The sequence below is a fragment of the Chanodichthys erythropterus genome, chromosome 11, assembly GCF_024489055.1.
Source record: "Chanodichthys erythropterus isolate Z2021 chromosome 11, ASM2448905v1, whole genome shotgun sequence".
Classification (NCBI taxonomy): domain Eukaryota; kingdom Metazoa; phylum Chordata; class Actinopteri; order Cypriniformes; family Xenocyprididae; genus Chanodichthys; species Chanodichthys erythropterus.
In genome coordinates this window covers 14,530,112-14,554,011 of record NC_090231.1, presented here as the reverse complement: position 1 = coordinate 14,554,011, position 23,900 = coordinate 14,530,112, and the positions used below count along the sequence as shown (strand labels likewise).

The window sequence follows — 23,900 nt, the reverse complement described above, 5'->3', positions numbered from 1 at the left end:
TCCCCTACCATTTGTTTGCCATTTTCCAAGTTTTCCAACTCTGTATGAATATAGTAATACCAAAAAGTATTTAAACTAGTGATAAATACTCCAGAAACAACTACTCAATAAGTTGAATGACTGGTAAACTAGTATTAAACAAGCCCTGAATATCTAGGGTGGTCAACCATGGTTTTTGGGGTCCTTTACATAAGTTCTTATGTACAAAAAAGCTGGACAGAGCTCAACAGTATATAACAGAAAGCGGGGCTCTAGAGAGTGGACCTCTTTAACTCGACACAATGAAGCTGACACAGCAGCCTAAGATGTCTGTCTGAATGTATGTGGCTGTAACCACTGCTTAAAATATCAAAACTATCTAAAAATCTAAAATGAATTTACCTCACTAATCAATTAGTCTTTATTTTTAATGATGTGACTTCTAATTTGGACACAGAAGTACTTACAGTACATATTTGTGAACTACAACTGTGGTTACACACCTGTGTGAAACTTTTGAGAAAGACCTTCATACATTCACTAAAAATCACTTTGAGACGAGCTGGTGACAAGTGGTTCTGTTATTTTTTTTTATATTTTCTGTGTGACGGTCATATCCTTTTAATAGTGACTTAAGTGTCCAAATACATTTTAGGGCCGATGTACAAACCTGATTCCAAAAAAGTTGAATAAAAACAGAATGCAATGATGTGGAAGTTTCAAATGTCAATATTTTATTCAGAATATAACATAGATGACATATCAAATGTTTAAACTGAGAAAATGTATAATTTTAAGGGAAAAATAAGTTGATTTTAAATTTCATGGCATCAACACATCTCAAAAAAGTTGGGACAGGGCCATGTTTACCACTGTGTGGCATCCCCTCTTCTTTTTATAACAGTCTGCAAACGTCTGGTGACAGAGGAGACAAGTTGCTCAAGTTTAGGAATAGGAATGTTGTCCCATTCTTGTCTAATACAGGCTTCTAGTTGCTCAACTGTCTTAGATCTTCTTTGTCACATCTTCCTCTTTATGATGCACCAAATGTTTTCTATGGGTGAAAGATCTGGACTGCAGGCTGGCCATTTCAGTACCCGGATCCTTCTATGCAGCCATGATGTTGTAATTGATGCAGTATGTGGTCTGGCATTGTCATGTTGGAAAATGCAAGGTCTTCCCTGAAAGAGACGACGTCTGGATGGGAGCATATGTTGTTCTAGAACTTGGATATACCTTTCAGCATTGATGGTGCCTTTTTAGATGTGTAAGCTGCCCATGCCACACGCACTCATGCAACCCCATACCATGCAGGCTTCTGAACTGAGCGCTGATAACAACTTGGGTTGTCCTTGTCCTCTTTAGTCCGAATGACATGGCATCCCAGTTTTCCAAAAAGAACTTCAAATTTTGATTCGTCTGACCACAGAACAGTTTTCCACTGCCACAGTCCATTTTAAATGAGCCTTGTCCCAGAGAAAATGCCTGCGCTTCTGGATCATGTTTAGATATGGCTTCTTTTTTGACCTATAGAGTTTTAGCCGGCAACGGTGAATGGCACGGTGGATTGTGTTCACTGACAATGTTTTCTGGAAGTATTCCTGAGCCCATGTTGTGATTTCCATTACATTAGCATTCCTGTATTTGATGCAGTGCCATCTAAGTGACCGAAGATCACGGGCATCCAGTATGGTTTTCCGGCCTTGACCCTTACGCACAGAGATTGTTCCAGATGATGATAACTTCAAACTCTTTGCAAATTTTCTCTGAGAAACTCCTTTCTGATATTGCTCCACTATTTTTCGCCACAGCATTGGGGGAATTGGTGATCCTCTGCCCATCTTGACTTCTGAGAGACACTGCCACTCTGAGAGGCTCTTTTTATACCCAATCATGTTGCCAATTGACCTAATAAGTTGCAAATTGGTCCTCCAGCTGTTCCTTATATGTACATTTAACTTTTCCGGCCTCTTATTGCTACCTGTCGCAACTTTTTTGGAATGTGTAGCTCTCATGAAATCCAAAATGAGCCAATATTTGGCATGAAATTTCAAAATGTCTCACTTTCAACATCTGATATGTTATCTATATTCTATTGTGAATAAAATATAAGTTTATGAGATTTGTAAATTATTACATTCCTTTTTTATTCACAATTTGTACAGTGTCCCAACTTTTTTGGAATCTGGTTTGTATCAGCAAAGCTTAAACAAATGTAACATTCAGTCAAACACTCAAAAGTCTGGGCTGCAACCTGTTCATATGCAAGACACTCCCTTGTATTGTTATTTTCTCATCACAATGTTGTCTATAATCTTACCTTGATGAACTAGGTAGAATCTCAATTAAAACCAACAAGGTTCTTCTCTTTAGCATCTGTAATGGATGGCCCTATGATTAACCTAACCATATCCATGACTATAAGGATCGATAGCAGGCCAACAGAATGCTTAGCATGCATTTCAGTCCTGAGGTGTTGGCCACTGTGAGGATTTCTATTGATCTGCCCTTAGTGTGCTGAGACAGCACGTTCTGCCAACTGAGTTTCCCCTACAGTCACCCGTCTGGGTAATTATACTCCAAAGGAAGTGTTCACCCAGTGTAGTCATTTGTCTTTCTGGACATTAAAGTCAGGATGTAATTATGGCTTGTGAACGTTTGAAGTTGTGAGGTTTGGAGATGAAGTGGCCAGTTGCGTTTTAATGAAGTGACTGTTCAAGCATGTTTTTAAGGGTTGTTTTAGTTAGTATACTGTCATGTAACACTGACACACAAATATATATGTGTGTGTGTGTGTGTGTCACACAGGTGCCACAGCTTCTGCGCGCAAGGAGGTAATCCGGAACAAGATCCGTGCCATTGGAAAGATGGCTCGAGTTTTCTCGGTTCTTCGGTAAGATGACTTTGTGTACATGTGCAAGATGAAATTAGATAAAGTGAGGTTGCTCAATAAATAAATAAACAGGAAAAAGTTGGCACACCATGATAAATATATATATTATATATAAACAATGAAATTATTAGGCCATTATATACATCAGAGTATTACATCACATGATAGACCACATGACTACATCACATTAAAAAATGTGTTTGTACCATAATGATGTGAACATTGACATCTGAACAATACAGATCAAATAGATTGAAGGTGAAAACATCAAATAACTATAATAATAATCATCTCTAACAACTGTCACCTTACTACACCACAGAAAAATCCATTATAAATGATTAAAGACAAGACCGAATATCAAACTCTTCATTAAGACCATTGGGTGATTTTGTGTCCAAAGTGTAAATCCTTTCATGCTTTAAAACTAAATAGTTAATTCCACACCCTCTTCAATGCAACTTTACTGCTTCTGTGTCAGTATACAAACTTGTGGAAACATCAAAGTGCCAGAATTGTGGCACTTTGATGTTCAGAGATACAGATTTTAAGCTGTCTGCTAGTTTTACTAATGTAGCAAAGTCCACAAGGGCAAGTCTTACAGGAAATCATTCCTCGGATCTTAAATGTCTTCCCAGTAAGAGGATGATGAAATGTTTGTGTTTTGTTTTTGTTTTTTGCCTTTTCATTTAAATGCCATTGTTGATATCATTATGGTACTACATGTATACTTATTAATATTTTTGTTTGTTTGTTTTTAATCATGATGTAGTCGTGTTGTCTATCATGCGATGTAATACTCTGATGTTTATAAGGGACTAATAATTTCATTGTCTGATGAAGAGCCATATGGTTTGAAACATCACTTTTTGGTGATAATGTGCAATAATTAAAAACAATTATTTCTGTATTTATGGAGTTGTAGTGTGCCAACTTTTTTTTCCTTTTTGTACAAATGCAAAATGAAAACAAGTGTCAAATGCGAGTAGAAACACATTAGATTAGATTCTTTAATTAAAATTGTTAAAAATCATTTTTAGTGGTAAAATATTGGTAATTTTAACCTTGTGCTCATAGTTTTGAGTAGAATACATTCGTTCAGGCGATAGCAAATGTCTAGTCACAAAAGTTTAAATATTTCAGACCACCCGAAGCTCAAATCTCATCAGAATGCTCCACATATGCATATGGTCATAACTGTATGCAAATTCTGTACTACTCTACATTAGAAATGAATGGCTTGTGGTCTGTTTGTCGGAGATAGTGAAAATGTGGCTTTATTATCAGAAATTTATCTAGGAAGTTTTTTTTTTTTTTTTTTGGTTTTTCCCAGAACATGTTGCAACAAATTTTTCTCTTAAAAAAAAAAAATAAAAAAATAAGAGAAATGAAAGCTCATCAAACGATCTGCTAAATAATTAATTTGTGCTTGGGGCAAAGATACCTTTTGATATATACAGTGCAAAAAAAGTTAATTAAAAAAGTTTATTGGTCGTTTAGTATTTACAGATTTAAAGATGACTAAATTCTTTTGCCATTGGTGTGTGTTTGTGTGTTTTTTTGTTTTTTTTGTAAGAATTGTATGTATCAACAACATGTTTCTGTTATAGAGAAGAGAGTGAGAGCGTTCTGACTCTGAAAGGTCTCACTCCAACTGGCATGCTGCCCAGTGGCGTTCTATCTGGAGGCAAAGAGAAACTCCAGAATGGTAAGACGCGTGCGCACACACACTCAAGGTCTTGTGGTTAGGAATATGTAGATCACTTTAAACTTTCTTTCCACATCAGAGCTCTTTCCATGGCTGTTAATTTTGCAGTATTAATCAGTACGTTTAGAGATAATTTACATCTTTTAATTTCCCCAGGTAGTGTTTTCACATTTAAAACCAAGACTACTCTATTTCAGCTTAAAACATATGTAATGCTCAAATATGCACAGTCTGATATTTTTATTTAATGTATACTCTCTGCACCCCCTGGTGGTTGTGTTATAAAACTTATATTCTTTCCTCTTTGCTTCTTTTGGCTTTTATCTCTCTCTCCCTCTCTCTCTCTCTCTCTGTCTTTCCAATCTTTTCCAAATATTGTCTCTTCTTCATTCTCTTGTCTCCCTAGAAACCGCAGGTATAATCAGTTGTGCAAGTATAATTCAGATCATCTGTTCTTAAGAAACATAGTTTCACTCTTTGCCACCATTTATTCAAAGGAACCCCAAGGCAATCAACACAAATGCTTTCGTACATTATAGAATCATTATTCAAGGAACATGTTCTCAGTATAATTTTAACCTTAGATTCACTGCGTCCAGATTTAACACTGCTTTTGGTGGACAAGATATCAATAAGGAATCCTAAAGACTGAATATCTCTTAAAGATCAGATAATTTGGTTGCAATTAACATAAGAGCAAAACTAGCACATTTAGACTTATTGATTGCTTTATAAGAATAACTCTCTAAACTCTTAAAGGCCACAAAATTAAAATGAAATTAGTTTAATGAATGCAATTTCTTTCTCATGTCATGAGACCAATAGTCTCAAATAGTAATACTATTTCACAATATTACTGTTTTTACTGTATTTTTAGTCAAATAAATGCAGTCCTGACATTAAAAGAAGAACCTTACTGACCCCAAAATTTTGAACTATAGTTTAATTTCTGTTCAAACTGGAATTTAGAGGAAGAGGACAAATTTTAAATGTTAAATTATTATTATTACTATTATTATTATTATTATTATTATTATTTTAATTAAGTTAGATAATTAAAATTAATTTTATGAGACATGCTAACAGACGTGAACTAAAAACACAGAGCTGCTTTTGATTTTATGGGGTCTCCTTGTAATTATTCAAATAAATGACATTGTTGTGATGCTGGACATAGTGAATCAGAAAGGGAAGAATGAACCCAAAATACACAAAATACAAAGTGCTGTTTTGTCTTCATTACACAGAGGCATGAATAATTATGTAATTTTTATCACATTGTCAAATGATTTTTTATTAAGGCTCAACTTATATCAGTAACATCATGCCCATTTACACAGAATACACACAAAACTGACAAGATGTGAATGAAATAAGGATAATTTAATAATTGGTCTTGTCTTTCACAAATCAAGGCAGAAATCAAACTTGCTCTTGTCGTACTGGCATGTTCTGTCTATTACTTTACTCGGAAACACTTGTTTCTACACATTAATTTCACTGCTTATGTTTTCCTTTAGATTTAGCTTTAGTTTTTAAAAACTATACAACGTTACCCAAATTTGACACGAGTGGCCATGTTTGCATGTGGCTAGTTGGTATGGAAACATGCCAGAGACAGAGTCAGCGATGTTCTGCTACAGCATTGGTAGAATCACAACAGATGCCCCGCTTTTGTCTACACATGGACATCATTGTGCTTTTACTGCAATGTTGTGCCTCCATCACAGCTGATGTCTTTAGCATTTAGCTTTAATGTGTATGTGTGTGTGCTGTTCTGAACTTTTTTTCGGTGTATTCTTGTAGTTTTATATGATTACTTGTGATAATTGTAAGTTGAATGTAGATTGAGGTAAGTTGAAGATAATCATAAACAAAGCAAGGATGGTGGTTTTTCTGAATCTGTAAGCTGACACAACTTCAAAGAAAGCCATTGTCTTTACCAAAAAACACAAAATCAGTCTTACAAGTTGCTGTTAAAAACCCTTGAACCCAGCTTTTGGGTCACTTCCCCTTGCTTTGGTGTTACCATTCACAATAAATAATGAAGTAGTTCTCCTGGTACATTATGCAAATTTTAAACCAAAGCAATGGAAGACACAATCATTGATCTCATTCATATCCCTTTGATTGCTTTGACTAACCATAGTCTGATGTACTTTGGCTTCCTCATTAATTTCCAATTCTCCCAAACTCATCTCTCATAGTGAGAGTCAGATCTCTGTCACATTGCCTCATCTGCAACTAACTACCCATCATTCGTCCTGCTTTCTCTCTCTACCCTCTTATTTCCCTACGTCCTGGCCTTGTAGTGGGCCTAGTGTATTTATAATAATGCTGTGTGTCCATTTGGGCTCTTTTGCTGTTCATCTGACTGGACAAATGTAACCTGTTCTGCTCACCTCTCTCACTCGTTTTGAAATCCCCCCTCTTCTTCTCTTCAGCTACTATTGAGGCTATAGAGGCAGATAAAGGTAAATAGGTCTACAGCCCCTTCCCCTCTTTCTGTTGCATCTGTGCAACAGATAAAGGGTTCCACTGGGTTCATCCGTGTCAATGTAGCTTGTGTAGTGTGTTGGGTGTTTGGCCAGATTACACTGTACTGTTAGTGTGCTGAGCAGAAGTAGGAAAAGAAAAGATGAAACACACAAAAAAAAAACATGATTGTCTTAAAGGGGATCAAACTGTTGTGGACGACACAGGTTTTGTTGATAAAGCTGTGATCAGACAAATTACGGTAACAATGCATCAAGATTGAAAGCACAATAGTTATATTTCAAAATAAGTGCCAATAGACAATATTGGTGTATTTACAATAAGAATATATATATTCTGCAAACACAGAGTGCTTATATGTGGCACAAACACCATGTTGGCCTATTCAAAATTGTATTTTTATAACCCTAAAACTGTCTGGACCCCTTTAAAACAATGAGCTGATGTAGTTGTCATTTGTTCTTGCACAAAATGTTCATTTAAATTGCTAAACATTAGCTTTAGACTCAAAACACTCACACATTTGTGGGTCTCCCTCAGTTAAAAAGAATAAAAAAGCAAGAACAATGTCAGCTGCTTGCTAAATAGCAGGTTTGTAACTGCTATTTACAGCCTAAGTGTTCTGTGGTTGTTCTTGAACATTTCTTCTAGAGGAAGAGGTGCCAACTGTGTTGATACTCTCATCCATAATTTTTTTCTCCTTGTGGTTACTCTGTGACTGTGTTGTGTCCTTGTGTTTCTTCACTGTTAATAACCTGTGTCTGCCCTGTGCTATGCAGCAATACAAATCTTGTTCATTGTACATATGAGAGCCTCTGCTAAATAACTGGAGAGTTATACATTTAAAAAAAAAAACTATTTGATCTTTGTATTTCCTTATAGTTTGCTGCATATTTTTCAACAGGTGTAACATGGTTCCCTTTCAGTGGAACTCAACGCTGCGTCAGAATGTTGGGACGTTATGGAAATGCTTCTGCTGGACTGGTTTCTGAAGCACGTGTGAAATCACGCTAATTCTATTGGCTGCCAGTAGTCAAATGACATGAAATGGCACGTCGCATGACTACAAAATGGTGCCTGCATTGAACATCCAGCTTCTTTGTCTTCAGGAAACGCTATGTGTGCTTAGCGCAATTTCTTCTGATCCTACCTGACAGTTTCTTCTGATCTGAACAAGTTTGGATGTGGACAGCATCAAGGCAGGGGATTTAGAGGAATCACCATCCCTCTCCCCCACTTATGAGGAGTTATTGGAGGTTGTTACTTGAGCTGTGGCTAGATTGAATCTTGACTGGCCAGCCAAGGAGCAGGAGCATCATCGAAATATTAAATTAGATGAACGCTTCCTCTTTCTAACCTGCTAAAAGAGATGGATGTAAGCAAGGTAATTGGGCCCAGAGGCAGTGAAAGAAGTTCCCTAGTTCCCAAGAAAGATGTGGTGTTGCATCCAATCTTGAATTTGTCCTCTGAATTGTACTCATACAGGTTCAAGACACTAAAAGTTAATTGTGTTTAAAATCAGATCCAAGGACTGGTGTGTCACGATAGATTTAAAAAAAAAAAGAATTGCATACTTCCATATATCCATCCTTCCCCAACACAGGAAGTTGCTCAGATTCATTTTTGGGGGCAAAGCTTCCAGTCAACCCACACCTTCACAAAGTGCATGAATAGTTTAGTCTCAAACCCAAGCACCTCATGTGAGCAAGAATGACATCTCAATTCTCAGGTTCTTGGGTTTGAGACTCCAGGAAGAGTGTGCTTTATCCAGTACAAAGAACCTCTTTTCTAGGGGTAAAATGGGATTCAACCACTATGCAGGCATGTTTGTCCCCGCACATATAGAGTCAATCCTCATAGCTGTGGGCAAAATTAGCCTGAGCCAAGCTGTCACTGTCAAACAGTTTCAGAGACTGTTAGGACTCAACAGCAGCTGTGTCCAACATGATTCCTTTGGACATTTTATATATGAGATCATTACAGTGGTGGCTCAAGACCAAGGGGTTTTCCCAGAGGGCAAAAACATAAGTATCCTTCTTGGTTCTTGGCCCAAGGTCCCGTGATGCTTCCCTCACAGGCTGGGGTCGGCCAGACGGCTGCTCGGATCAGGGCCTTGAGACTGGATGCCATGGTGCAGACTTGCCCGAGGCTATGCCTGTATGCATTTTCCCAGATCACTCTGCTCCTGGAGTCCTAAAATGGGTACACCAGGATGGGATTAACTTATTATTCATAGCCCTGTTATGGCCGGCCTGAGTTTGGTTTTCTGACCTAATATCTCTCCTGGACGGCTCTCCATGGGAGATTCCAGTCTGGAGGGATCTTCTGTCTCAGGCAGGGGGCATAATTTGTCACCCTGGACCCAAGATATGGAGACTATGTATTAATCGTTCAACTGAGGTTGCTGAGCTCATCCTAAGCGCTAGGGCTCCATCCACTAGGAAACTGTACTCCTTCAAGTGGAGGCTGTTTTCCTTGTGGTGCATCACCTGGACCCAGTTAATTGCCCTCTTGGTTCAGCGATGGAGTTTTTGCAAGACTGATTTTCTGAGTTGACCCCATCTACAATTAAGTTGTATCTGGTGGCCATTTCTGTTTTCTGAGAGGAGCAAGATGTCTTAGGCCTTTTTGACAGTCCAGAGTCCCTTCTTGGGACCTTGCTGTTGTCCTCGAAGGTCTGGCCATGGCACCATTTGAGCCTCTTGAGTTAGCCTCTGAGAAAGTTCTGACTCTTAGGCCCAATCCCGATTCTATTTTATACCCCTTCACCTACCCTTTCACCCTTCCCCTTGCCCCTTGAAACAGACTGGCAAGGTGTAGGGATAAAAATATTCCCCTATGAAATGGGACACCAATACTACACCATTACACACGTCATCATACCTAGTTTCTTTTATTAGTGTCCTGTAACATTTAATCAGTATGAACAGCAATGAAGTGCGCATATCAATAGAAATCAGGTGTGAGCAGGTTTAACAGATTACTCACTCCCAACATTGTTTTGGGCTGTATTTTGAACTTAAGAAAATGGCGCTCGGTTTCAGTTCGAAAACATATGAGCCTTCGAGTTTCCCAAGACAATACAGAATGATACAAAACATACAAGATTAGTGGAGCCACTTTTCCATCGGGCCAGTCTGTTTGTTTAAACGTTCCATTCCGTGCCGAGCCGGTCGGTATCGATATGCTTTCGTTTTCTACTGTGGTGCTGCGGAGCTCTTTGCAATGTAATACAAATGAGTCAGTTGTTGCCTTGGTAACGCAAGAGACAGACGATACGAGATGTAAATAGCGATAGCGCTATGAAGGATAACCAGATATTTCTTTTAACTGTATTAATTCATTTGTGTTCACATCATTCAAATAGCGCGTTTAGCAAGCTACGGAGAAACTGGCAACCAGGTAACACATAAGTGATCGATCCTGAGTGGAAATATCACTATCATGATCACTAAACGCATTCTAGCAGCACAGTAGTTGGTGTATGCAGGGAAATTTCTCATACCCCTTTGTTCGAAGTATGGTCCCGAAAAAACTTTGTTTGAAGGGCTATCTGGCCCTTCCCCCTACCACTCCAGCCAAAATAAAACCGAGACACCCCTAGCACTTCATGTACACGTGCAAAATGAAGGGGTAGGGAAAAGGGGTAGAAATGGGATTGGGCCTTACAGTTGTTTTCTCCTAACCATTAATTTGCTAAAGAGAGTAGGGGATTTGCAGGCCCTGTCAGTTGCCTCCTCCTGCTTAGAGTTTGTTCCATGTGGAATCAAAGCTATTCTACATATTAGGCCTGATTATGTTCCAAAGGTACCTTCCTCAGTTCCACGATCAGTGGTCCTTCAGGCCTTCTGTCCTCTGATTTTTCAATCTGCAGATCAGGAGAGGTTGTATTTTTTATGTCCTTTTTGGCCCCTTTGTATTTATGTCCACCACTATGAGGGCTATTTCTGAGGCTTATAGGGGGCATGGAATACCTTCACCCCTAGTCATTAGAACCCACTCTACTCGGGGCGTGGCCTCTTCTAAAGCTTTACTATCTGGGATGTTTTTACAAGATATTTGTGATGCAAAACTATGGTCCTTCCTTCACACAGAAATTTGTACTGTCTCAATAGGAGTTCTTTGGGCTCTCAGGTTCTTGCTCCTTAAGTTTGTGTGCAAACGATTTACATTTCTAAGAGCAGGCATCCTTTCAGTATGGCGTAGTGGGTATTGACGGTCCCATAGCATTAACATTCTGACGCAGTGTTGCATTCCCTCAAAATGGATTTTTTCTGGATATGACTATAACTACGGTTCCCTGAGTATCGAACAACACGCTGCGTCTCGTTACCATACTTCCTGCATGCCTGTGTGTCCTCTATCAGCCAGTCAGAAGCTGATGACGTTCACTGAAGTTAGCATTTTATAATCATGCGACTATAAGATATTTTACGTCATATGACTTCTGGCAGTCAATAGAATTAACCCTTTGCAAAGACCTGCCCCCCTTAGTTAGTGTTGCTTTGTCCGACAAGCCATGGCGCTGTCATGCCACACAGTGAAAAATACATCGTGGAGCAAAGAGGACACTGACATCACGTCGACAGACAAGACAGAGCAGGAATGATATAAGATATAAGAGCACTTATGATATTAAACAAAGTCCCAGCTTTCAAATTGTGTAATTTTTTAAGAAATTCAAACAATAAAAAACGTTTTGTGGCTCTTTAATGTGTTGTGACAGATTGCTGTACTGCCTCAGCTCAAGCAGCTCGTGAACCGATCATCTCTTCCTACTAGTTCATTTATAGCATCAAATAAACAAGAATGAACATGAGAAGGAATGTTGTTTCAAACACAGAAAGATGTCAGTACACACCATTTTTCAAGTTCCAAGTCCAACAAGGTTAATCTTCTAACTCCTGACTAGAGCTTAGATTCTCTGCCCGAGCCCGAGCCCGGACTCGGCCCGACCCGACCCGCAGGCCGGGTCGGGCCGATATTTCCCGCCACCGTCCTCGGGCCGGGCCGGGTCGGGTCGGGCCCTTGTCACGTGTCATGCGCAGCGTCTCGTCCACTCGCAGTCTCGCACGCGTGACGCATCACACCTGTTGTGCGTGTTGTACTATTCAGTAGCTTAAAGCCTCGTTTAAAGCCTCGTTTACACTACACGCGTGCGGCGCGTTACGGCTGCGACGCGGCTACCGGAGCTGATACGCGGCCACTCTAGTCAATGCTCGTGTTTACACCAGCCGCGCCGCGGTGCGTTTGAGAAGCGTCCCAGAAGCGGCTCACCGCGCCGTTTCGCTAAAGATATTTTTGACGGACGCCGCGTCCAAGACGCGCAGCTGAAATACAAAATAAAGTCAAAATAATCACCCTGAGTAAACTCCCGCTCATATTTCACATTAATACGATGCCAGAAACTGACGACAAGAGATTCGAACTTGAAATTTCTTGTTTTTTGTTGTGTTTTAACTTCATCTGTATGGCTACAGCAAAATAAAGTATGGCATAGCAATAAACACAATCAAACCGGACAAAATATAACCATTTAGCCATTAAAAACATGAAAAAATTAACGAAAACAATGTTTGCCAGGCAAATCTAGTGGTCTCGCGAATCCAGCCGCTTCGCTTCTGAAATGCTTCTGGTGTGAGTTGACACCCCTCAGAAGACGGAACAAAACCTTGTCGGAGCCGAAACGAGGCTTAAGTACAACATGGAGCTTGAAGAACCAAAGAAAAAAAATAAAACAGGAGAATTAACTTTGAGCAAGTCTGGAGGAAAATCGGAGGTATGGAAACATTTTAAACTAGTTTTAATAAACAAACAACGCAGTTTACATGCTTCTTCCTTGTCGTATTATTCATTAAGATAATAATTAATAAATGCACGCACAATTATGAACTTGATAAATGTTACAGATATGTTTTACTATGCACAAACAAATGCTTTTCAACTTACATATGCAAAATTCAGAATTAAATGAATGTGCTGCAATTTGTACAAAAAGAGAGTCTAGCTATAGCCTACGTGTTTTAGCCATTAAATAAGCACATTTAGTTTCAAGTTTGTTAAGTTTTGTTTTGAAGAAAGATTTTCTTTAAAGTGAATTTCGTTTAGTATTAATTGTATCTTAATTTTAATACATTTTTCATCATCCAATTACATGGATTTAATACATAAAAAGCAATATAGCAGACAATATAATATTGATATGGAGGCGCCGGCGCGCCACGGACACACTTACACCATTTGAAACTCGTAACACACGCTGTCACCGAATTTACAAATGCACATCTTGCTTGTTGCTCACACACATATTATGTTAAAATAACAATAGGTTGAAGTAACATTATTAATAATAATTAATCTTTAAGAATATTTGATTGAATGCTGAATGTTGAGCTTGTTCAATTTAATAAAATTTAAACTTTATTATAATTAAAATAATTTAATATTTAATATTGAGTGGCCAATTTTTGCTCATTTATTAATAGTATTTATATAATTTATATAACTGCGCAGCTCCCCCCTGTAGCCTATGATCTAGCACAGCAGCACCTGCGTTAAAAAAAATAAAATAATCTGGCGCCGCCCCTGGTTATAACGGCCCACATATTAAAAATGGTCGGGTTTAAATCGGGCTCGGGCTCATAATTACAGTGGACGTGTCGGGCCGGGCCGGGCTCGGACACAACGTGCTCGGGCTCGGGTAGGGTCAGGCTTGATTTGTTGGGCCCGATCTAAGCTCTACTCCTGACTGTTTTGTCGGACAAAATGGCGGATTCGGCATTACTATTGTTAGATCGCTTGCATAGACTGTAAAAAAAGATGGACGACGCAACGCCGCTTCCTTCCATTGTATTGAACTGAAGCCAAAATGGGCGGATGAATGGGCGCTGACACGTTACGCAATACGTCAAAAAAAAAAAGTTTGGAGCCTGGGCATGCGCAGAAGGAATCGTCAGTTGAGCCGGAGGCGGAGTCGCGATATCAAACTTCCGCCCAGATGATTGCGTCATCATTCATGTATTTTAAATAGATTATAAAAATTATACACAATTTAAAAGTCTACCTATAAAATAATAGGCTATTCTGTTTCTAGAGCAATAATATTTTTGAAACAGCAAATTCAGTAGATCAATATAAATCAATATAATATGCCACTAGAAACAACTCTAAATCGTCAGAAATGGTCCTGCCATTTTAAATCAAGTTCAACTATAACGTTACAGGAGATTGACTGCTGTAATTAGAGTAAGCTATCATTAGTTTTGTCCTGCTAATTATTATTTTATACCAATAAAAATAATAAGTAACTGCAAGATAACGATCACCTTTTTCCCGACATGGTTAACATTAGGTGTGTTATCTTAACTAATAACATTTATTAATTAGCTTATAACTCCCACATTTGATGTTACAGAAAAAAAGTTCAGTGATCCGTCAGATCCTGTAGGTCGGTTAGTACAGTTTACTGCTGAACAACTCATTTTGTTGGTGTTAAATAACAAAGAAATCGAAAATTAACAGTTAGTTAATACATATTCAATCTCCCCTCGAAGCTCCGACAGTCCTCAGACAAGCTGTCAATCAACTTCGAATCATGACGACACGCCCCGTTTTTATAGCATCAAATTGCTAGCTAAAATCTAAATCATCACAAAAACGAACAATTGAATATATATCAGTGTGATAACAACTACCTTAAATGACCAAAACCATCTTTCAGAAAGTTTTATTTGAAGCAGAATTTATTTTTAAGTTTTCACTGAAGTCTCATTCGACTGCATTGAGAGGGCGGGGTTTATGACCTGTACTGCATCCAGCCTCCAGGGGGCGATCAAAGAGCCCGTGGCTTCACTTTTCAGAACGTATGAGACACACCCGATCGCTTGTCAATGAAACTCCCAGCGAAGGGTCAATTGGCTTGATTTCACATGTGCTTCAGCCGGTCACCGTTAATAACCCGTCACACAGAAGCATTCCTATAGCATCAACATTCTGATGCAGCGTCTCTTTCCCTACTCAGGGAACCGGGGTTATGGTCATAACCCGAGATGTTAGCTTAGCAGCAAGTTCCTTGTTAGTGTATATTTGGCAAGTCACTTATTTACATATTATGTCATTTTTTGTCTTATCAAGATTTTTATTTGGTTATCCAGATGATTTCATCCTCTAGCTTTTCATTTATACATCCTCCTTGAAATTTTGTTTTTGAGCGTGGTGGGAAGCTCTGTTCTAGATAGCCAGAGAATGCTCAGGTTCGTGCAGGATACCTTGAAAATGTTCGCAGTGCCTCATTGAGTGATATAAAGAATGCTACTTCATTCGAAGGCCCTCCAGAACCGAGACCACCCAGCACTGCCCCAGTAGTCCTACGATTGGTGACCAGTGTGGATATTTTGTTTTCTCTTCATATATCTTGTATATAATAACAACTTTTAAAGTGCTTTGCAAGATGTTGCTTTTTTCTAAATATTGGTCTGTCTATGTGACATAGACTGTATGTGTATATATGATTCATGAGTATTCATATGCACGACGTATATTGATTGTTGAAGTAAAGTTATAAAATATCACACTTCACAATCTTTTTTTGTAAAGAATTTGTAAGAAAATTGCAACTTGGATTGAGTGAAACTTTGTGACATTGGCTTACGTATTACAAATATATTATTATAAGTACTGTGTGAATTTCAAACAGATAAATGACAAAATAAACTAAGGAGTGTGTACTTGTTGAACTATCTTTCTTCTTTTCTACTACAGCAATCAAAGGTTTCTCACCTCAGCACAAGATCAGCAGCTTCGAGGAGGCCAAAGGGCTGGACCGCATCAATGAACGAATGCCACCCCGCCGAGACGCCATGCCCTGTGACGCCAGCCTCAACTCTCTCAATAAGGCTTTGTCGTCCGAAACCAACGGCACTGAGGGCAAGGCCAGCAGTGGCAGCGGCAATATCCAGTGATCCTGCATCGTTCCCACACGGTCGCCGCAGCGATTAAGCCCCTCCCTATCTTTTTCCATGCCATATTTGATGGAGGGAAAGAAAGGATTTGGAGTGTAGAGGAAAGTTGGAGTTAGAGGAAAGGAAAAAGGAAGAAGGACAAGAGAGATAAAGGAGAGAGGAGGTGAGGGGGAGAGCAGCATTTCAAACATAATTCAGAGTGACACTCTTTGGATATGCCTTTAATTTTGTTCTTTTCTCTTTTTTGGGGGGGTGGGGCATAAAAACTATGAAAAGTTGTTGTGGGAGGGAGGATTATCTGGGTTTCGGCATAAAGAATTACAGCAGGCGTCTGAGAGATCTTATGTGAAAAGGCCTTTACTTACTGGATATAAGATTTTTGTTTGTTTCTCTTTTTGTGTGTGTAACTTCTTACTAAATATTGTACGTTTACAAAAATACAGCACTAAAAATGGACAGAACGTAAAAAAAAAAAAAAGTTTTTAACATAAAAAGGGTGTACAAACTAAGTAAGGATTATTTATTGATACCTTTTTTGCTACTCTTATAAACTAGCTCTATAGTAAATTAGGCAGTCTTAAAAGAATGTTGCAACATTGTTATAATGCCAAAAATGGAACGTTTTATGGTTTTGTACAGATTATGCTTACCTCAGGTTTCTTTGGTGTGTGCTTGGATCCTACTTTCTGTGTAATTGCAAGCTAGCTTGCTGAATATGGATTTTATTGGAGTTAAAAACTGGAATTTACATTTATTATTTGCATATATGTCTTTGTTTTCATTCGGGTGGGCTGGGGGTAGACTTATTGTGGCTTGCCGGAAGTTCTGTGATTTTTTTTTTCTTTTTCTTTTTTTTTTTTTCTTTTTTTCTCCCCTGCTTTTCAAACATTGAGATCAAACAAACAAAAAAAAAATATATATATATAAAGCACCTATGTTCTGTAAAAAAAAAAAAATTTAAAAAAGAAGAAAAAAGAAAGAATGAGAAGGAAAGTAAGAAAGAAAAAGGTGATTAATAGAAAGCATCTGCCTATGCATGTTTTATAAGACTTAACTAAGAATATTGAATTACCTTGGCTGCCAAGGCCTGTTTTTACCTGTAGTGACCTTAGTGGACAAGTCCTGGAAATGTACCGCCATTCTTAGCTATAACACTTGGAAAAGCTTCAGGCCTTTAACTTGTTTTGTAATCAAAGCATCTACTATTAATCTGGATGAGGAATCATGGTTTTAAACAAACGCTTGCATGTAGACCAGTAGTCTGAATTAGCATGTTTAGGTGTTCACGTGCTATGTGAAATTCAATGCATGATAGCTGTTAGGTTTAGACTTTTTTCTTTTCTTTCTTTTTTCTTTTTTTTCTTTTTCTTTTTTTTTTTTTTTTTTTGTAAAGTTGCCACAGACAAAAGTGTAATTTGCATATTATTATTATAATTAATTCTGCTTTGTATATCAGTTTATTATTGCTAAATACTTTACAAAAAACAAACTCCATCAATGTTTTTTTTTTTTTTTTTTTTTTTACAAATGCTTAAGTGCCCAAGTAATTCACTACACAAAATGAAGCCTTGCTTTTATAATTTAACTTTCAAACTGTTGGCAGATGACGCATGCACTCGCAACTATGAAAAGGTATTTTATATTACTGTTCAATAAAATTGTGCATGAAATTCAGTCGTCAACAGCTTGTGTGAATTTTTTGACTAGGAATGAACAGCATATGATTGTGGTATCTTTGCCATAAAAGCCACTTAAACTAATATTTAACAGATTTTTGCCCTGAGAAAAAAAATAAATGTAAATTTTCCTGCTAAATTTTATTGATGAAAGTGATATTGGTTATTGGTTTGAGTTTCCAGACAAAAAAAAAAAAAAAAAAAAAAAAAGGAAATGTTAATAATGCATTCATAGATTTTTCATCTGTTAAACAGAAGCAAATTTGGCTCAGGGTCCACAAAAACACTCCAAAAGCTGGAGGCCATGAATATTGGACCAGTAACAACTAAATAGGAAATGAGCACTTGGCAGCCTCATGACCATAAGGTGTTTCCTTTGAAAGACATGATTAAGTTCTTTGATAAAAATCTGGCAAAACAAGAGGATGCATTTTAAACCTTTATGAAAACACCTTTGCTAAATTGCTAAATGGGTTGAAAGGAAGTTTATGTGAGGTACTGTAGTCTGTTTCCTTAAAAAACAACTGCTGAAGGGAACATCAGTGAATGTGATTTTAAATTTCAGTCATTAAAAAAATTAATAATGGCATCAAGTAAGAGCTGTAATGTAAGTTCATGGGAGCCTGACCTTTGTTTTTCTCTCATCTGAAGGTTGTTCCAGTTGAAAATATTAATATTGATGATATGCATTGGTCTCCTTATTGTTTTCAATGGTTTCTCAAAGATACGAGCAGCTTGTGAGTCTTTAGTGTGTTAGAAAGCCATTGGGGCAAAAAGAAAAAAAGAAAGTTAGCATTTCATTAAAAAAAATGAAAATATGGTACATTAAATATTTGGTTTCATAGACTCTTCACATGTTTGAGAACTAAAATTTCTGGCCACTTCTTCCAGAAAAAATCAAAGGAGGAGGTCCAAGTGCACACAGACATTGACATCCCCCCCTTCCCTGTATATTTGTGAGACACAATAGAGCAGGAAGGAAATAGATTCTCACATCCTGTTTTGGGATAAGATGGAATGAAGCAAAGTTATGGTAAGGAGTCAACATTGACTTCCAAAGGTTTGGTGATGTAGCCATTTAAAAAATAATGGATAAAATGGATGACAAATGTTAGAAAAGGAAAAGCTGTAGAAATTGCGATTTTTGAAAAGTAAAATTAATTTAATTCTTTCCTACATTTTCTGGCTTTGATTGGATTGATTTAACAGTAAAAAGTCAAATCTATTTGTCAATGGCAACTATTCATCTACCAATACCAATTGTAAAAAGTCAAAAAATATTTGCCCTAACTTGATAAAAAATTGTGAAGTATATGTAATGTTTTAAGCAGTCTGACGCTGTTGAAAATATCAGCAGGTAATCATAGCCAGGGTATCATCGTATGCTCCAAAAGTGTGATAAGATTTGCGCAAGCCATTCCTTCATGAAGCTGATGGTAAAATATGTGACCCGTTTGAATTCTATTGAGAATATGCCACTTTAAAAACTCTATGGAGAAAGTCAAATATGATCTAAAAACGAATGAAAAGAGGAGGAAAACATTATCTTGCACCAACATTAATTAGAAAGCTTTTTCATGACCACCTTTACTAAAATTGATCACGATTTATTGTAGGCCTATTTATTGTGGTACATGTTGATTAAGTTGTTTTAGAATTTATAATAGATAATCTGTTAAGAGAATGGATGTTCACTATAGATTTTTATTACAACTGTGGCATGTTGAAACTAGTTTCTAAATGTGTAGGCTGCTTTTTTTCATAATAAATGCTATAGATTACTGAAAAAGAAAAGTCAACATTGGCCTAAGTAGTGCTGGGCGGTATGACCCAAAATTTATATCACGGTATTTTTCAAAATTATATCGGTTTCACGGTATATGACGGTATGTTTTTCCCCTATGCATGACCGTTAACCACATTTTCTACTGATTGAAAGAGGAAATACTGCAGTAGATTGACTAGAATGCCCTGTTTTACTGTCATGATGAGAGAATATTGTAGAAAAATTCCACTCTAGAGTTAATACAGGTTTACAAAGCCCCACAAAATGATGCTGTGGCGAGACAACAACCAATAAAACACAGACCTGCAACACTCATTACAGACACATGAATATTAAAATATGACCACGGAGATAGAAATAAAAGAGTTGAGGGCACCTTAAGCATTTTAAAAATCTAACGCTATATAACAACAACCTGCCAAAAAGAGGGAGAAACGCGGAAGAACATTTAAACTAAGGATATTTTCAGTACATTTACAGTCTCTGAACAAACGACACACGTAAGTTTAACACAGAAAGAATAAAGCAGTTAAATTTTTGCCCATTCTTCTTTGAATTGTCAGTCTATTTATTAAAGGGTTAGTTCACCCAAAAATGAAAATTCTGTCATTTATTACTTACCCTCATGTCGTTTCACACCCGTAAGACCTTCATTAATCTTCGGAACACAAATTAAGATATTTTTGTTGAAATCCGATAGCTCTGTGAGGCCTCCATAGGGAGCAATGACACTTCCTCTCTCAAGATCCATAAAGGTACTAAAAACATATTTAAATCAGTTCATGTGAGTACAGTGGCTCAATATTAATATTACAAAGCGACGAAAATATTTTTGGTGCGCCAAAAAAACAAAATAACGACTTACTTCAAAACACTGCTTCAGGAAGATTCGGATCATAAATGAATCAGTGTATCGAATCTGCTGTTCGAAGCACCAAAGTCATGTGATTTCAGCCGTTGGCAGTTTTACACGTGATCTGAATCATGATTTGATACACTGACTCATTTATGCTCCGATGCTTCATGAAGCAGTGTTTTGAAATCGGCCATCAATAAGTAAGTCATTATTTCGTTTTTTTTGGCACACCAAAACGTATAGTGAATGAGGCTTTAGGGGGTGATTTCGGATTTACCATAGGCTGTGATGCGATCTCAGCTGTGCTTTCAGTACAGTGCAACAGTGAAACGGGACCCTCTCAAACAGTGACGCTGCGCCGTGTTCCGAACGTTCATTAAGCGACACATACCGGTATTGCGGTATCATCAAAATTCATATCATAACAAAAATAAATACTGGTATTCGGTATGAACCGGTATACCGCCCAGCACTAGGCCTAAGCATGGTACTGAGGAACCATCAATGGACTTGCAATTATTGCCTTATTGTGCCAAATGCTAGAGTTACAATTACAAGAGCTATGGTACATTTTCATATGGGCAAATACAAGTTAGAATCAAGAGCCATGAGTAAAATGTGTTCTAATGATGACTAACTGAAAAAACTCAGTATAGGAAAGTAGGAAATAAACAATTTCACTATAAGAAAATAAGTACAGTTAGTTTGATTTCCCATGAGATTTTAAATTGAAATTTGTCAAACTGATAAGGTTCCAGGTGCTTAAATAATATAAAAATATATCCAATGTAAGCAAGCAATTGTAGTATTTTATTTCAGTTATGTATCATCCAACTTGTGTGCATAATACCACAAAAGACCATTTTTGCAAAAAATAAACAACACCCTCCCATCCACCCCCAATGTTCAAACCAAAACTATGCCCTTGATCACAGCTGTACTGATATTCAGAGCAACAGCTTGATTGTGAGTGTAATATTGCTTTTATACAGTAATGTTAAAGGGATTCACCCAAAAATGAAAATTACCATCATGTCATTCCAAACACATTACACTTTTGTTCATCTTCTGAACACAAATGAAGACATTTTTAATATTCTTTCATTGTTTTTGTTCAACCATTGAAAGCAGAAATCAAATTTAATTGTTCTGAGCAGAGATGTTTATTTTGAAATACCCATTAACCCATTATTTTATTGTTCTGTTTAATATTTTAATTTGGCAGCTAACCAATCACAAATTCAAATAGTACGGCCTATATGTAAATGTGACGTTGGCGCATCCAACGTGAGTGAAATGCCTGAATTAAGGAAAAAGGAATATATCTATAGGCCTATGCAAAATGTATGTCACTTAAATAATTACAGATTAACAAAATAAAAGAAAAAATTACGCTGTGTTTCGTTTCAGTGTGACACATTTCACTGTTCACAAAAAGGAACTCGATAGGCCTACGGCAGAAAGCAGCATGCTTGTTTTTTTTAGTTTTTTGTTTCTCTTTGTTGTTTTTTTACCAAAGATTTACAGTTTTGAATGATGTCTTGTTGTATCAGTTTCCTCTCTTAGAAGGAAAAAAAAAATCCAGTGATCGCGCAGGCGCCTCACGCACACACACAACATATTCCAGCATTGTTAACTTGACATCGCAGCCTGTTCATTATCAAAATAAAATACAGTCAACCAAATATATAGAAAGTTACACTGCTCAATTTAAATAGTCCGTAATACAATCTGTGCCATTCAGTGTGACCACCACCTCACTGTGTTGTATGTGAAGGATATTTTACATCGATAATGAGAGTGAAGTACAAAGCCTAGTTAAGCTACATAATAAACAATACTTTAGCATCCAAATATGTTGTGAATATGGAAAGATTTGGATTTGTGCCGAATGAGAGAGGTAGGCTTCAGTTTTTACTTTAAATTAATTTGTTGTGGCTTTACGTTTGTCACCATTATGTTCAATTTGTTTTAAGTTCATGGACTTTTAGTTTGTTTTCATTTCTCGTTTCCCTTTGTTTGATTTTCCCACCACTCCTTTGTTACCATGGTCACATCATTATGAGATTGGACCACAAGAAGGAATATGCAGCAAAGTTTACTGCTGTGGCTCAGATAAGCCACAATTTCCTGGAGTATATGGAGAGGTTTTGCCGTATCGCCGTCAACTGCAGAGACTTCTCGTGAGCCCCCCAAAGATGGAGAGCGACCGCCCACCCACTGCAATGAGTGAGCCAGAGCCTGAAGAGGAAGGCGCAGTGCTAACCATCGCCCCAGAGCAATTCTGACCAGGGGTGTGATCCTGCGACAGTAGCAAATGAGGGAATGCTGGTAGATTTGGATAACGAGGACTGGCTGATTGATTTGAACAGGGAGGTGTTAATTCCCACCTTATCCCACTCAGTATTATCCGTCTTTTCTGAATCATCGCTGTTTCAAGACAGCACTGAGACTGTTTCTTTGACCTGCTGGGAACTGGAATTACCATTACTGATCACATCAGGCTTACCTCTGTCACCTTCACTGCAAAGCTCAGCCAGTCCTCCAGCCCCCGCCTCTGCTGGATGCCTGCAGCCCTTTGCCTTCCCCGGTACTGCCTTGCTGTGATGTGAAGCCTCAGGTCTTGCAACCACCAGCCTCACCCGAGCGAGAGGATCCTGTGGCTCCTAGTGGTTATAAAATGTATTCAAAGATATATCTGTAGTCATTCTGGTTATATATTTTTAGTGATTCTTTTTCATGTGTATGCCTATATTTAATGAGTAAATGTCTAAATTTGTCTTGAGAGTTGCCATCCTAAATTTTGTTAAGTATCTTACTTATTTACTTACTTACTAGGAGCAAACGAACAGCAGGTACATCCTTTATTTTTTGTTAAATCCTTTCTGGGGTTCAGTATTCTGTCACAGGGCACTGTAGTATAATCCCAACAACATACATGTGATGCAAAAAATACAAGGAAATTTTAATGAATGCAATGAAAAGTCTGAACAAGAACTCCACATTTACATAACGCCATTGACAACACCGAAGTAAGGGCTTAAATACACAGGGACTGATAATCAACAGAACAATGTACAGGTGCAAAACTCAATTAGAAACTATGGTAACAAAACAAGGGATGAGAACTCAGTCAAACAGAAACATGGTAAATTAAACAGAAACTAAACAGAACATGACCATGATACCAATAGCCTGTTGTTATATCACAGCCATGAACATGATTTGTAATGAAAAGTAAACTACATGAAATATATTATTAATGCATAAATAAAAGTCTCCCTTAGATGTTAATCTTTAAAAAAAAAAATAAAAAAAAAAACATCTCACCTATCTGGATTTCCTAGACTAAAAATATAGATACTTGGTGCTTCACCACCTTTGTCAGCCATAATAATTGTGGCAATTGTGGCATGAGAACGGAGCGAGAACAGAGGCCGGTGGTGTAATTGCTAATGCCTCGTATCTCTCACGGATGAGCTCTGGAAACATAAAAGGAGGAGTAACGACAGTGAAGAAAGAGAGTGGACCACGCCTGGATTGTAC

General features: G+C 37.7%; 1 protein-coding gene across 2 annotated transcripts in view; it reads left to right on the top strand.

Moving 5' to 3' along the window:
- The window catches only part of LOC137031141 (protein phosphatase 3 catalytic subunit alpha), a 128,765-nt gene extending 111,182 nt beyond the window's left edge, over window positions 1-17,583 (top strand). For both annotated transcript variants that reach the window (XM_067401814.1, XM_067401813.1), the window contains 3 exons: window positions 2,788-2,872; window positions 4,483-4,580; window positions 15,837-17,583. In XM_067401814.1, coding sequence (XP_067257915.1) covers window positions 2,788-2,872; window positions 4,483-4,580; window positions 15,837-16,036 — 383 coding nt within the window. In that variant the 3' untranslated portion in view covers window positions 16,037-17,583. The remainder of the gene's footprint in view (window positions 1-2,787; window positions 2,873-4,482; window positions 4,581-15,836) is intronic.
- The last annotated feature ends 6,317 nt before the right edge of the window (window positions 17,584-23,900 follow it).